The sequence below is a fragment of the Humulus lupulus genome, chromosome X (assembly GCF_963169125.1).
Source record: "Humulus lupulus chromosome X, drHumLupu1.1, whole genome shotgun sequence".
NCBI lineage: Eukaryota > Viridiplantae > Streptophyta > Magnoliopsida > Rosales > Cannabaceae > Humulus > Humulus lupulus.
The window spans coordinates 199,105,551-199,122,979 of record NC_084802.1 but is presented as its reverse complement, the minus strand read 5'-3'; the positions used below and the strand labels follow the sequence as shown (position 1 = coordinate 199,122,979).

General features: G+C 32.8%; 1 protein-coding gene across 1 annotated transcript; it reads left to right on the top strand.

The window, feature by feature from the left end:
- The first annotated feature begins 4,566 nt into the window (after positions 1–4,566).
- Positions 4,567–10,105, top strand: LOC133804341 (coatomer subunit alpha-1-like). Its single transcript, XM_062242508.1, has 4 exons — positions 4,567–4,874; positions 5,126–5,356; positions 5,661–6,161; positions 6,836–10,105. The coding sequence occupies exons 2-4, from the start codon at positions 5,149–5,151 to the stop codon at positions 9,781–9,783; spliced, it is 3,657 nt and encodes a 1,218-aa protein (XP_062098492.1). The 5' UTR covers positions 4,567–4,874; positions 5,126–5,148; the 3' UTR covers positions 9,784–10,105.
- The last annotated feature ends 7,324 nt before the right edge of the window (positions 10,106–17,429 follow it).

The following is a 17,429-nucleotide window of genomic DNA, read 5'->3' as shown; positions in this document are numbered from 1 at the left end:
CCTTATTGTGTTGAGATAATACATGAACAAAATTGAGGATTTGAATACATCTAAGCAAGTTGAGTCAGGTATATTATATTTATAATTTGCTTATGTAATGCCCTAAAATCCCTAATGCGGTTTAATGGTTGGATTAATAGACCGGGAGGGCCATAATTGATTTATTATGTCATTAAATGATTACGTGCATGTTTATGTGAATTATATTATAATATGATGTTAAATGCATGCATGTGGGTCCACATTTCATCATAGGGGCATTTTGGTAATTTGGCCCATTGAGGCGTAATTATGTATTTTCATGCATGTTAATGAGCTATTGTTAAGGCCACATCATAATGTGGATTTGTTCGAGCCATTCGGCATGAGACGATCTTTGAATGCAAGTTAGCGGTTTGGTCATAACGAGATTAAGTTCGAGGTGAGTCTCAAGGTAATTTGGTGATTAGAGCGTTGCCGGAAGTTAAAGGGTAACGGGATATGAATTATTGGTATTTGAGAATTTTGAGAATAATGAGAATTTGAGGGTGTTAATTATGATTAACGAAATAGGCGGGAAAGGACGATTTTATCCTTGGGAGCCTTTAGAAAACTTTAAATGACCTAGGGGAAAAAAGGTCATTTCACCTTAAGATTGACATAAGCCATTGAAGGCTGTGGAAGGTTAGTAAAATAGAGTACCAAAAACATCTCTCCCGTACCTCTTTTCTTCTCCTTTTTCTTTTCAATTTTTGAGCTGTTCTTGAGGATTCAAGCTAGGGAAGTGGATCTCGAGGGCTTAGGATTGTGTTCCACTATTGAAGAGGATCCTAATCTGAGCTTGAGGTAAGTTTCTAATCATTAAAACTCTAGCTTTGCTCTGTTTTTGGTTTGGTTTTCATCTTGGTTTTCTAGATTGGTTGAAGGGAATTGATGGGAGTTTTGGCTAGGGTTACTTGGGTTGTGATGCCTAGGACATGTGTAGATGGTTTTTGGGTTCATTTGGGACTTAAAATGAGGTTTGGAAGCTTTTGGTTCAGGTTGGAAATGGTGGAGTCAAAGGGAGAAAGTTTTCAGGGAGATTCTGGCTGTGTGTAGCGCTATAGCACCCACAAGGGGATGCTACAGCGCTACTCAGGAGGGTTTCTGTCTGTTTTGGCCATTTTTAAGGGTTTTTGGCTCGGGATTTCAATCCTTAAGGGTTAGGATTGAATCTACTCACCGTTTGGGTACAATTCGGGGTCCCGGGAGTGAGGTCTAGGTTAAGACCCTTTCATTGTTGATTTTCATTAATGGAGGTTATAATTGGTTATGGCTAGGTAATCGCTAAGAAATCAAAAAGTCGATCATTCTCAAGGTTCGTTATATTATTATTTCTCGCTCGAACCAGAGGTAAGAAAACTGCACCCCATATGTGACATGCATGGTTATTCTTGAGGCATGTTGAATGTTTAAATGTGGACATTGATTGCATATCGAATGCTTAGCAAATCTTGCTCACTTGTGCATGGAACTGACTAAATAGTCAGAATTGGCAATGGTGTCAGTATTAACTGTGAAGCTGTGACTCATTAGTCAAGTTTGGCAGTAGTACTGAGCACTGGTCACATGGTATTGACTCATAAGTCAAGAACGGTCTTAGCATGTTTAACGCAAGCAGATAAAGATTAGATCTAATCGGCATCTGCATTGAATGACTCAAATGAGCATTAATGCCAGACCGACCTCAAGTTCGATGAAAACTAAAAGCGCTTGTCTAGCCTAAGACTAGTCACTTAAAGCCAGGGCCAGAGAGCCCCAGTGACTGTTTAGTCACATGGCTATGGGTGTTGAGCCCGAGTGACTTACCCATCAGTCACTCATTTGATTGGAGCCAGGACCAGAAGGTCCAAGTGACTGAATTGTCACATGGCTATGGGTGCTGAGTCTCGTAGTGACTTGCTCGTCAGTTACTCATTATGGTTTACCAAAACCTCAAGTGTTAAATCACTCATCTGATTAGAGTTATATGCTCCTTCATGGTTAACGTAACCACTAAGTAATATTCACTCATTTGTTCAGGGCTATAAGCTTTGTATGATTATAATGATAATCATTTGATAATATTTATATACAGTATTAAGTTTTCTTGCTAGGCTTTGGCTCATGGGTGCTATGTGGTGCAGGTAAAGGGAAAGAAAAGCTCACCCAGCCTTGAGTGGAGAGCTTAGGTGATGATGTGTACATATGCAGTCGCTTGACCACCACGGCCAAGGAGTTTCTGAGAGGAACTAGGGGGTTTACCCTATTTTTGCCGCTTAGGTCGACGGGTTGTAAATTTTAAACTGTAATGACCATTTTGGATTGTAAATAATTTGTAAACGTTTTTATGGGCCCATTAACAGTTTTATGTTTTTAAATAACATATATCATTTCCTTTTGATTGGTTTTCCACATTAATATATTAATGACACCTAGATGCATGTTTATAACCAAAGAACTCGATTAGCGAGTTAAGCACGGTTCAAAGTTCACATTAACGATCTTGGAGTAACTAGGGCATTACAGCTTAGTTATTTTTCTTATCTTAATTTTATAACTATTTGTTTCCAATATATTTTAATTTTACTTTTATACTAGATGAATATTGTATTACAAGCACATGAATTGAGACTACTACTACTCCTAGTTCTGTCTGACCCCTTTGATGGAATCATAAGATGATTGGATTGGTTTGTTATTATGAATTTCATATTTGTATTTGGACTTATGACTTGATTGTGTAATGTTTAATGGTTGAACTCTTTTATATTGAACTTGGACTTAGTTGTGTAATGTTTAATGGTTGGACTGTTTTGTATTTAAACTTGGACTAGTTGTATCATGTTTAATGGTTGGACTATTGTATTTTGTATTTGAACTTGGACAAGTTGTGTGATATTTTTAATCTTTAATGGTTGGACTATTTTACATTTGAACTTTGGTTGTGAATGTTGTAGAGTTGGACTTAGACTATAATATTACTATTATTATTATTAAATTTAAGGATAAATGTTTCTTTTACAAAATTATCCAAGCATATAAATAAAATTGAGTTTTGTGTCATAATTTAAACAATGAATTGAAAATATTGTTTCTAAATTTCCAAAAAGATAAATTTGACACTTTCACTAAATCTAGAAAAAAAATTAGTTTTGACAAGTTAACCCGACCAAACCGTTGGATGGATTATTTTTTCCCCTTATTTGAGTAGGTATGGGTTATATGTTTGCAACTCAATTTTCATATTGAGTTGGATAAAATATGCTATATAACCCAACTAAATCGACTGATGTACAACCCTAACCATAATGATATTTTTTCTTAAATATTATACTAAAATTGAATGAGCAAAATAAAAAAAATGATATTTAAACATATAAATTTAGCAAAAATAAAACCCAAATAAACGTAAATATTAAAAAAAGTTTATTAATCACCAAACAAATATAATATGCAAAAATATACAAAACCCTAAAAATATGAAAAAATCTTAAATAAACACAATCAAACAATCAACATCATTCTAACGCAATAGCCATAAACAAGCAAAAATCCTAAAAAAAATACAATGAAAAAGAGTATAGTAAACATATTTGTTTATTAAAAAAAGAATCCAAATATTCAAAACTAGATCGGGAAAAAAAGTTCATACTTTGGGCTTGATCGAAAGAGATGCATTGCAGGAGCTAGATTGCGTTGGAGCTTACGACAAGGTGTGGCATCGTGTCGCACCTTGCATTTTCGAAATCTTCTTCTTTCTTTTTATTTTTCTGCCATAGTTTCTTCTTATTTCTTTTTCTTTTTCGGTCATGACTTTTTCTTCTTTTCATTTATTTTTCAATTAATAAATGTCAATCTAATTGTTATAATGTCTATTAATTAATATGAATGCATAAATTTACCTAAAATAACTTGATACTCATTACAAATTAAAAAATATGGAGTTTGCAAAATAATTTTAAACTTGTATTATAAGTGTGCTATTAAAATGAAAAATAAAACATTTATAACAGGTTGTTTTTTTAAAATATATTTGACTTTGTTTTGGTGATCGACGATTTCAACGGAGACGAGAGACTCCAAAGGGTCAAGAATGCAGAAACAAAACTAATATTCGTTTCTAACTCGAGACAACACTGAGAAGAAGAACAATCTTCTTGTATTGACCGATTTCAACATTGTGTGTTTTCTGGAAATTGGTGAATCTCTTTGTTTGAACACAACATTTACAACAAATAAATTTGCTATTTTATTGTGTTTCATTTTATCACAATGACAAAATTTAGCTTTTAGTTTATTATTTTTTAATGTATTTTTTCTTTTGTCGTCGTACAACTAATAATGTTGTTTATGTATTAACATTTCATAATCTTTTGGGTAGATAATAAACTTGTTTAGCTAAATAATTTTCTATTTTTTTTTCTAGCTGTTTAAATTTATAGATTGTATCATATTATGGTATTTTCTCAATGAATAAATTTCATTGCTTGAAAAAATGAAAAATAAAACATCAACCTATTTTTTTTAAATATATAAATCAATAAAAGTAAAACATGAAATGAAATCTTTCTCATCCAAAAAAAAAATCACGAGGTCTAACCCAATCCATAATCCGAAGGGAGTCGAGGAAGCAAGCAGTGCATAGAAACTTCTTACTGCTACTCCTACCGAGGAAGCAGATCTACCAGACCACTCACCACGCACGAACCAACCCATCTTTCTTCCCTTTCTTTTTTCTTATTTTATTTCTACAATTTGTATTCTGATTCTGATCTAGGCGCTCCGCCAACTTTTCTGCTCTCCCTCCCCCCTCTGATCCCTGGCTGGCAATGCCCGAATCTTATTGATCCACACTTCTCATTCTCAGATCTAAGGTACGATTCCTCTCTCTCTCTCTCTCTCTCTTATTCCTTGAATATGTTCCACTGGATTTAATGGAGTCACAAACTCATTCCTTAAGAGTTTGGCTCAAATTGAAGAAAAGTTAAGTTTTGGCTTCGATCGGTAATTCTTACATTCATGGAGGCCAAAATGCGTTTAATCTCGTTTGGATAGTTTATTTGAATGGTTCACCTTGAGAAAATCCTTTTGTTGATTTGGCTGGCTTTGGATTTGAATATGTTAGGGTTTGAAAATTGAGCGGGAGCGATGTTGACGAAATTCGAGACCAAGAGTAATAGAGTGAAGGGGCTGAGTTTTCATAGTAAGAGGCCATGGATCTTGGCCAGTCTCCACAGTGGTGTGATCCAGCTCTGGGATTACAGGATGGGGACTCTCATTGATCGATTCGACGAGCACGATGGGCCGGTTCGTGGCGTTCATTTCCATAAGTCGCAGCCACTGTTTGTCTCCGGGGGTAGAATTCTGCAACGCAGAGAAAATGTTATTATTGTTTGTTCTGTTTCTTGCCTATTATGAATTATGAGAATGCTGATTTACTGTAATTGACGAGAACTAATATATGCTCTTGTGCTGTTAATTTCTCCCGATATTGCAAAATATATATATATATTTATATATATATAATGCAGATATTCTTTTGATCTACTGCTATTAAATTGCCTTTTAGAATATAGTAAGTGGTGAAGTTAGTGTTTGGAGATTTCTGGAGGAGGGCCCTAGTGTAAGTTATCTTTTGATTTTGTTTTATGTTTTGACAGGGGATGATTACAAGATCAAGGTGTGGAACTACAAGTTGCATAGGTGTTTGTTTACTCTTCTAGGTCACCTAGATTACATCCGTACTGTTCAGTTCCATCATGAACATCCTTGGATTGTTAGTGCTAGTGATGACCAGACTATCAGAATTTGGAATTGGCAATCACGTACTTGCATTTCTGTGCTTACCGGGCACAATCATTATGTCATGTGTGCCTCATTTCATCCAAAGGAGGACCTCGTTGTCTCAGCATCCTTGGATCAGACTGTTCGTGTTTGGGACATCAGTTCTCTTAAGAAGAAGTCAGGAACATCTGCACCTGTTGATGACATCTTACGGTTGGGTCAAATGAATTCAGATTTATTTGGGGGGGTTGATTCTGTTGTCAAATATGTGTTAGAAGGTCATGATCGGGGTGTTAATTGGGCCTCATTCCATCCAACACTACCACTGATTGTCTCTGGAGCAGATGATCGTCAAGTGAAACTTTGGAGAATGAATGGTATATTATAGTTTATATATTCTATTTTTTTATTAGTTATTGATACAGTTATCATACTTCAAATATATATCACAAATCCAAGAGGGATAGCTCAAACGATTAGGCATGTCATTTGCTCCCACATTGTCTTAGGTTCGAGTTGTTGGGCAGGAAGTCTAATTTATCAAAAAAAATTTTATCTCAAGATTGATTTGAACAAAGTTGGAAATGCACTTGTCTTAAGTGTCAAATTAAAGGACAAGAAGTAACTATGTCTTGTTTCAAACTTTTTCCTTTTATTGATTTATTTGGACAATGAAGTAATAATAAACCAAGAGCGATTTCCATTATTTGAAAAAACTCATTGAACATCATTCTTTATGATATGAACACTGCTATTTGTCTTTTGTTTTCTTGAATAAATATATTTTTTAATGTTATATATTAAAAAAGAATAATGTTAGATGCACAAATATGAATAATGTTAGACGCACAAATATGACGCATAATGATGTGTAATCAGTAATTACGTTTAGTCACTAATATTTTTAAGTGAAACGACATCATTTTAAATTGTGTGCAAATTTGGTGTGTTTAGCATTACTCTTAAGAAAAGGATATATTTCTCTAAAAAAAGCTCTTGACAGTGTCAAGATGAACTAGCTAATGGTTACCTCCAAATTTATTGGTTTCAGATACAAAAGCTTGGGAAGTGGACACTCTAAGAGGGCACATGAATAATGTATCATGTGTTCTGTTTCACACAAGGCAAGATATCATTGTATCCAATTCAGAGGATAGGAGTATTCGTGTGTGGGATGCCACCAAGAGGACTGGTCTTCAGACATTTCGCAGGGAGCATGACAGATTCTGGATTCTTGCATCACATCCTGAGATGAACCTTTTGGCTGCGGGTCATGATAGTGGCATGATTGTCTTTAAGTTGGAGAGGGAACGTCCTGCTTTTTCTGTGAGTGGTGATTCAATGTACTATGTCAAAGATCGTTTTCTGCGGATGTATGAGTTCTCAACTCAGAAAGACACTCAAATAATTCCTATTCGAAGGCCTGGTTCATCTTCCTTGAACCAAGGAGCGAAGACACTTTCTTATAGTCCTACTGAAAATGCAGTATTAATCTGTTCAGACGTGGATGCGGGTTCATATGAACTTTATATCATACCAAAAGATAGCGCTGGCCGAGGTGAGAGTATGCAGGAAGCGAAAAGGGGAAGTGGAGGATCAGCAGTTTTTGTTGCTCGAAATAGGTTTGCAGTGCTTGATAAGAGCACCAACCAAATCCTTGTTAAGAACCTTAAAAACGAGGTTGTAAAAAAGAGTGCCATTCCCATTGTCATTGATGCAATATTTTATGCTGGAACCGGAAACTTGCTCGGTAGGGCAGAGGATAAAGTAGTTATTTTTGACCTTCAGCAGAGGCTTATTCTCGGGGAGCTTCAAACTCCATTTGTAAGGTATATTGTTTGGTCAAACGACATGGAATCTGTTGCTCTCCTAAGCAAACATTCTATTGTGATAGCGAATAAGAAGCTTGTTCATCAATGTACTGTACATGAGACAATTCGTGTTAAGAGTGGGGCTTGGGATGATAATGGTATCTTCATATACACTACGCTGAACCACATCAAGTACTGCCTTCCGAATGGGGACAATGGGATTATTAAGACTCTTGATGTTCCATTGTATATAACAAAAGTGAACAAAAACACTATTTACTGTTTGGATCGAGAAGGAAAGAACCGAGACATTATTATTGATTCAACTGAATATGTTTTCAAGTTGTCACTTCTGAAGAAAAGATATGACCAGGTTATGAGCATGATTAGGAGTTCTGACCTCTGTGGACAGGCTGTGATAGCGTATCTCCAGCAGAAAGGCTTCCCAGAGGTTGCTCTTCATTTCGTCAAAGATGAGAGGACCCGTTTCAATTTGGCACTTGAGAGTGGTAACATCCAGATTGCTGTTGCGTCTGCTAAGGAAATAGATGAGAAGGATCACTGGTACCGGTTGGGTGTGGAGGCCCTTCGTCAGGGTAATGCAGCCATTGTAGAATATGCATACCAGAGGACAAAGAACTTTGAGAGGTTATCATTCTTGTATCTTATTACTGGAAATTCGGATAAGTTATCTAAAATGCTAAAAATTGCTGAAGTGAAAAATGATATAATGGGTCAGTTTCACAATGCTTTATATTTGGGTGATATCAATGAGCGGGTTAAGATCTTGGAGAATGCTGGCCACTTGCCCCTTGCTTATGTTACAGCTGCAGTTCATGGGCTCCATGAAACTGCAGAACGTTTGGCAGCTGAACTAGGTGACAATGTTCCTTCTGTACCAGCTGGTAAATCACCATCTCTTTTGGTGCCTCCAAGCCCACTCATTTGTGGTGGAGACTGGCCCTTGCTGAGGGTTATGAAGGGAATGTTTGAGGGTGGTCTTGATAATGTTGTCAAGAATGCAGAGGAAGAGTTTGAGGAGGCTGAAGATGCTGATTGGGGAGAGCATTTGGACATTGTTGACGAGGAAACCTTGCAGAATGGCAATGGTGTCAGTTTGGTTATGGAAGACGGGGAGGTACATGAGGAGAACGAAGAGGGAGGATGGGATCTTGAAGATCTTGACCTTCCACCTGAGGCTGAAACCCCAAAAACTGCCAACAATGCCCGTTCAATTTTTGTTGCCCCAACTCCTGGTGTGCCTGTTAGTCAAATTTGGGTCCAAAAGTCATCCCTTGCGGCTGAACATGCAGCTGCCGGTAATTTTGATACTGCAATGCGGTTATTGAGCCGGCAGCTGGGTATACAGAATTTCGCTCCTTTAAGATCATTATTCCTTGAGTTACACATGGGTAGTCATTCTCATCTAAGGGCCTTCTCGTCAGCTCCTGTGATTTCTGTTGCGATTCAGAGGGGATGGAGTGAAGCAGCTAGCCCCAATGTCAAAGGTCCCCCTGTACTTGTGTTTAAACTATCTCAGCTGGATGAGAAGCTTAAAGATGCTTATAGGGCGACAACTAATGGGAAATTCCAAGAGGCTTTACGTCTTTTTCTCAGTATTCTACATACTATTCCTCTTATTGTAGTTGATTCAAGGAGAGAGGTCGATGAAGTAAAAGAATTAATTATCATTGTAAAGGAATATGTTCTGGGTTTGCAGTTGGAACTCAAGAGGAAGGAAAGCCAGGGTGATCCTGTTCGCCAACAAGAGCTGGCAGCCTACTTCACCCACTGTAGTTTGCAAATAATTCACTTGAGACTGGCGCTGATGAATGCTATGACTGTTTGCTACAAAGCTGGTAATCTTATCACGGCAGCTAATTTTGCCAGGCGACTGTTGGAAACCAACCCCAAAGATAACCAAGCAAAAACTGCTAGGCAAGTCTTGCAGGCAGCAGAGAGGAACATGAAAGATGCCTCCCAGTTGAACTATGACTTCAGGAACCCATTTGTTGTCTGTGGCGCAACATATGTGCCCATATATCGTGGACAGAAGAATGCTTCATGCCCGTACTGCAGCTCTCATTTTGTGCCAGCACAGGAAGGACAGCTTTGTACTGTTTGTAATCTTGCTGTCGTTGGATCAGATGCATCGGGTTTGCTCTGTTCTCCTTCCCAGATCAGATGATCTTAATACTGAGCAAGTAAGATCAATTTTTCAACTCAGTAAATGCTATGGTTTTGTTTGGTGTTTCATCTCCTCTAGCAGGGACGATATTTTGAATGGAAGGATTGTGTTTATGTTGTATTTGTGTTTTAATCTATGTTGCCATGTTTCATCCGTCTCTTCCACTTGATCTCTGTCAGGATTTAATTCTATATGTTGTCATCATTTTTACTGTAATAAACTTCAGAAATCAGAACTTCGAGAAGTAGCGTATTAGGCTGGGGTGGTGGTGTTCGAAATTTTGATTGACATATGGTGTTGGTAATTGAAGCTTCATTTGTTATATTTTATTGTATTATTTATTTTTAAACAATGAACAAGAGTAGGAAAAAAATTAATGCCCCTATTCTGTTCTTAGCGGGTTCAAATTATGATTGGTTAATCCATCCATTTAAAACACTTAGGTTTTGAAGTTTATTTTAAATTTTTTTTAGAAAGGTATTGTAAGGGCCTCTTTGGCTCTTATTTTAAATCTCTCATTCTTGTCCTTTTGGGGTAGCGTCTTTTGTTTCCTCTGTCTTTGAATCTTTTAAAGTGTACAATTATCAATTTGCTTTGTCCTTTGGTAAAGGATATGCACCCTTTGATGAGACATAAATACATAGTTTAAACGGCAAATGACATCGATAATCTGCTTTAGAAAGGGAAACCTAAGATCTATAAATCAAAATCTATAAAACTACGTTCTTATGATGTTCTCCACATGCACTGGGCACTAGCATACAACTCTATGTAATATGGTCGGCCCACTCTACAAATTTTTATTTAATAGATGCCCATTAGAGCATCTCTCTGCCCACTACAAAGCCTAAAAGGCTATATAGATTAAGAGTGCTATTACTTGTAATTGTTATTTAATAGCTAATAAGAGATAATGACCGGAGACTTTGGACTCATAATTTTGATTGAGAAATATAACCAATACTTTACATTATTTTTTTTAGTGCAAGTGTACATCACAACATTACGACTACTGATACGGTTACTTTAAGGGGAAACAAAACCCATAACTGTGGTGGAACTTGGAGCTAAACCTAAACACTAGGTAAGATTTTCATCACAAGTATGGGAATAAGCATAGGCGAAAGGCTCTCTATATGTACTTCGGTTAGGTTATAACAGATGATTGCGGTAATAGTTCCCCTATTTTATAGATTTAAGGTAATTTGGCCTCTCTACAAATATCATTCCTCTACTCTCTACCTAGCTATATAGATATATAATAGGTTTTCTATTGAGTTTTTTGACCATTCAATTGCAATGTATACATATATATATTCATTATTTAAATGTAAAACGGAAAAGAAGAACCTTTATTTCCGTTTCAAGGAGAAATATAATTAGATATTACATACGTTGGGATTGTTTACTTTTTATTTGATTCATGTATTTGCTAAAAAGATATATAGGCTGGTAGTCCTATCTGTTCAAAGGAAACATTGACACTTACATGTGTTGTTGGTCTTAAGTTGATTCCAAAAGTTGAGCGAATGACTTGAAAAAGACAACCTTCAGCTATGAGGAATAGCTAAAACTATTGCTACTTTTTTTTTTCTTTTTCCCCGTGTATATATAAATCCTTTTGGTAAATGGAAATAAAATTATTTTTCTATCTCGATAAGTGCTTGTTTTAAGACTAATCCATCAATGTATCCACCATTAAGTACCACAATTAGTCGTGCATTAATTGTAACTGTATCGGCACTCTCATTTCTATTTATTGAACTTTAATTAGCCCCACAACACAGACCACTTTTTCCTTTCTTTGATAATATTACAAAGTAGAAGAAAATATGTATCTTAAGTACACGAAGTACTCAATTAGATTATATATATTTTATATAAATAAATTATCTCCAACTCTTTTTTTTTTAATGAGTATTTGATGACTATAAGATTACTCATTAAGTACTCCTTCTACCCCGGACCATTGTCCATCAATTAATTATCAATTAATTACAAGAGTGACTAAAATTTGTATAGTATATATATATATATATTTTGTACAAGTTTGATTGTTGTTATTGAAATTTAAAACATGAGAATGAAATCGTTAATGAAAATAGTTTGAACATTTTTTAATTAAAATAAGAGTGGGGAGTGGTTTTGCCAATTGGCGTGATGTGAATGAAGGGTCAAATGACTGAACGTAGGAGTTAATGATTTTTGGCTAAAGTTGAAACTTAAAGCATTACCTTTTATCGGTAAAAATTTGGGCTTTTTGGCTATCGGCGGAGATGAGCAGAAAGAGAGTCAATTGGAAGAAGAGCACTGGGCTCGAGAGTTGACAGACACAGACACAATTATTGGTACTCACATTATTATTTTTATTTTTATCCCTTATTTTTTGTAATTAAAAAAGAGAGAGAAAGAGAAAGAAAACCCATTAATCATTTATATCTCATCTCATCTCATCTCATCTCATCTTATTACTTGGACATATTCTTTTTCGAACGATAATTAAGTAATGTATTCTATTGTATTGATATAATTGATTATTTAAGTTAACTCTCTTTCACTACTTGGTACTAATAAGTCATGATCATTCTTTATTATTTATCTGTTTAATTATATAATTTTAACTAATTGTCACATCTCAGACATTTTAATTTGATAATCATGGTTAATTATATATATAATGTTATTATTTAAGTGGAATACTGATGATTATTGTTTGAATCACATAAATTATTCCAGATTTTTCTCAATCTAAGTAATTATTATTGCAATAAGTTATTTAACTAAACTGAGCACAATTGCACTATCCTAGATAATAATAATGACTTGACATAAGCACGGAACGATTAATCGATGTTTCTTTTGTCATATAAAAAAATAAAAAATTGCTAAGAAAATTGTTAAGATTGAAATTGAAATTTACTTATCATTTTCTGACAAAAGAACGGCTAAGGCGGATGGCTGTCTCAATGTAGACATTCATATGCTAACCCCACTTTATTATTGGAATATATACACACAAAACCAATTTTTTTGTCCAAAAATTGTGTCATAATTCTTGTCCATCCAATGAGAAAATACTACATTTAATAACGAGTTAACAATTTAGCATTAATAATTTAACTTATTTATTAATATAGTAAGGTATTTTTTTTAATAGAGATGAACAAGAATTGAAACACAAATTTTAGAAAGAGATACCTTAAATCCTACATATGTACCAATAAAAGCTTGCATTATTTGTTGCATTCAATTATATAGATGTATTTATAAGCGAGGAGTCTATATATGAAGCTTGTAAAATGTATTAATTAATTAGCATTGATAGTTCTCTTCTCTTTCTTTTTGAATTGATAAGATAAAATACTTATTAATCTTATTATCATTTTTCCTAAAAAGTGATGTTTACTTAAAATGAGTTCTGCTAGAAAACTTTTATATTGGTTTTGAAAAGAAAATAAAAATTTATGGAGTTGACCATGGTTGGAATGAGAGACAGCTAGGACCAAAGTCAATTTTTTCTTTTAAAAAAAATATATTTTAAAAAAAAAAAATCTTGGGTGGGATGAGAATACAAGTTTGCCATTTCAAATGTGCAAGAAAAGAGAAGAGAAAAGAAAAGAAAATAATGAACTTGCCTTTTGGAAGTAGAAGGGAAAATAAATGAATATAAAGCAATAATTTAAGTGTACTACATAACTTTTCAATATACATAGATATTTTTGTAAACGTGATATTTTAATTAAAAGGTTTATTTCCACTAATTATTATCTTTATGTAGATACATAAAGGGGAAGTTTTATTGACACCCCTACTTAATTACGTTTCTCTTCTCACCTTTTTTCGAATAAATACCATACAAGTTTAAAGCTCAAAATTTTCTTTCAAAGGGCCTTTTAAATTTTTGTTAAGTATAAAACTAGTCATTAAAATAAATATTATCCAACCGGCCGGTATATTTTATTATTTATTAGATTTCTTAACTAATTATAAATACATATATTCAACTAAAACAGTGATCGTACAGATACATGTGGAGAGAAATAATTAATTTTGTTATTATGTATAATTTTGACTTTTTAAACCTAAATATATTAGGAGAGGATGATCTAAGAAATAAAATTTATAGGTTAAAATTATATATGTGGATAATTATGTTAATTTGTGTGAGAAAACACCCGAAACAAAGATATACCTACATACTATTTTCACTGAAAAAACAGCTACATATATATAAATGTAATACAGTTCTAAAACGGGTTTTCATAATCCCAATGATTTATATATTTATAGTTTATTTGATTATTTCAGTATTATATATTCATAGAACATGAATAATGAATCCAATGCTTCCCAAAGAAGGACTGGGAGGAGAGAGAGAGAGAGAGAGAGTTCATTAAAATCACTAATTAAAAAAATGGTAAATTTGGCATATATAGTATGAATTAAGGAACCACAGCAAAGGGACACCAAGTAATACAATCACATATTCAAAAGCCACTAACTAACCTTCTCATTATATTTATATATTCGATCGAATTAAAGTACTGTTTTCTTTTTCTTCAGAGACGACGATCGTATAATAAACAAAGTAACAAAAAGAAATGCTTCTTCTCCTCGGGCCCCTAATAATATCAATATTAAACCTGAAATTATATAATAATATATGGAATTTTTTTATTAATTTGTTATATATAAAAAAAATTTAACGCATTTTAAAAATATATAACGTGGCAAATGGACAAAGGGCATATTGTACGGCGGCGGGACAAAGCGGCCGGAATCCGTACCTGTTAATATATAATTAGAATTCAATAATTAGTGGTCATTAATTTGCGGGGTTCACGTGATTGTTTGTTAAAAATGTATTACCCTTAATAAGGGTAGCTTAATTTAGCCCTCACCCAAAGGATAAAGGCTCTCTCCTACTCCTACCTATAATCTAGGATTTTCCGGTGCACCCCACAAAAAGGGGCGCACTGGTGCACCCTAAAAAGGAGCAAGCCGGTGCACTCCAAAAAAGGGTACATCGGTGCACCCTAAAAATGAGCATACCGGTGCACCCCAAAAAAGAGCACACTGGTGCACCCATTTGATGATTTTGGTTAGGAAAATATTTTCAGTAAATTTATTTTATGACCGTGTACATTCTAATTATTTAGAGCATCTGTAAATTTTTAAAAAATTTTGAATAATTTATAGTGTCAAAAATAAGGTTTAAATATGTTACCTTCCACTTGCTTAAAAAAAACATTCACACGTGCAACAAATTCTTTAAACTTTATTTTCTACCGTGTAAATTATTCAAAATTTTACAAAAATTTGCAGAAGCTCTAAATAACTACAATCTACACTATCATAAAAAAAATTTACGCCAAAAATACTTCATGAGCCAAAATCTAAAGGGGGTGCACAAGTGTGTCCCTTTTTGGGAGGTGCACCGAAGAACTACCTATAATACATATATATATTTATATAGTTTTGGGTAGTTCTTCTGTATACCCCAAAAAGGGGCACACTGGTATACACCATCTCTAGTTTTGGACTCTGGAAATATTTTTGGCACAAAATTTTTTTATGGCCTTATATATTGTAGTTATTTAGACTATTCTGTAATTTTTTACGAAATTCTAAATAATTTACAGTGCCTAAAATAATATTCAAATAAGCTACTTTCTACGTGCATAAAAAAATAGTAACGTGTGCAACAAACTATTTGAACTTTATTTTCGGACACTGTAAATTATTTAGAATTTTCTGAAAATTTACAGGATGCTCTAAATAATTACAATATATACGACGTTAAAAAAAATTGCACAAAAAATACTTTTGGACTAAAAACCTAGAGAGCAGAGTACACTCGTATGTTTCTTTTTGGAAGGAACACCCGAGATCTTCCCTATAATTTTTATTATTTCTGGTTATACATCTATATTATTAGCCATTAGGGAAGAATGATTAGTTGGAGTAATTTAATTTTCTCTGTTGAAATTTACAATGAGAGCTTTGTACATTTCTCCTATATATCCTAGCTAGTAAAAATATGTAGGAGAGGTTTACCTTTAAAAAAATATTATTCATTATATAAACCAATGATGGTGAATTTCACCATTATATGTATTTGAGTGAAAGCCTATAACCGTAGCGGTCATTCATTCATCCAAGTGGGGGCCAATCCCACAATTTATCACTTTTTTATTTTTTATTTTTACTGAATATATAATTTGGAGAGTTATTATAATGTTTATTAATATTGGCTTCCTTTATAATTTTTTTATTTTATTTAATGACATGGGTATAGTTACACTATAAATTAACATGAAAGTTACATATATATATGTATATATATATTATAAATAACATGAAACACGTGAATAATCGTGTTAGCGCCACTTTATATGACACTTTGTTTAAAAATTATGTTTTTATATGAAATTATGATTTGTCTAACTAAATAAATATTCCTGAATAGAAAAAAAAATTCTATGTTAACTTCGCCTATGAAATTTATTTTCCATCAGCCATAAATGAATATTAATTATTTCATTTTTTTTTATTATAAAAAAATTCAAATTACTAGGAGATAATTTTTTTTTTTTTGTTTACATGGTAAAAGTCTAAAAGATTATAAAAATAGTTGCAAGATTATTTTTTAGAGTAAATGGTGGCTAAAATATCTTATGTTTTCAAAATGTTACACTTTTATATCAATTTTTTTTTACAGTAAATATACTCAATGTCTTTAAAATGTTACATTTTTATACCCAAACTTTTTTTTGGCAATAAATATACCTAATATTTTTAAAATTGTGTACTTTTATATTTATTTTTTAAAATTATTTTGAAAAATAATAAAAAAGTGAAGAGAAAATATAAGATTTTAATTATTTTTAAAATTTTAAATTATTTTCACTTTCAAAATAAAAAAAAAAATTAAGATTAGCAAAATTAATCAAAACAATTAAAACTTATATTTTTCTTTATTTTTTTTAAAAACTTATATTTTAAATTGATTAAAATATATAAGTTTTTAATTATTTTAAATCATTTTTATTAATTTTAATAAAATATTTATTAATATTTAATTTAAAATAATTATTTTGAGAAAAATAAGAAAGAGAAAATAATTTAAAATTAAAAAAAATTAAAACCCTATATTTTTCCTTCAGTTTCTTATTATTGATCAAAATAATAAAAAATAAGTATAAAAGTGCAATATTTTAAAAATATTGAGTATAATTACCACTAAAAAATTTTGGGTATAAAAGTATAACATTTTAAAATCATTAAGTGTATTTACCACTACAAAAATTTAGATATAAAAGTCCAACATTTTAAACACATTGATTATATTTACAAAAAAAAAGAAAAATTAAATATAAAAATACAATATTTTTTAAAATATTAGTTATTTTAGCGGTCATGGACTCTATTTTATATAAATAATAATTCCCATTGAGAAAAAAGAGGAAGTTTCCAATTTTAGAGAAGGAAAAAATCCTTAAAATTTCATATCGAAAGAAGATTTATTATTGCAAAAACACCAATCATCATCATCATGAACCAAATGTAATGAAGTCTAAGAGAGACCCTCCTCCAGCCAATGGGGTCCAATTATAGTCTCAAGTCATCTTATTTATCATGAATCC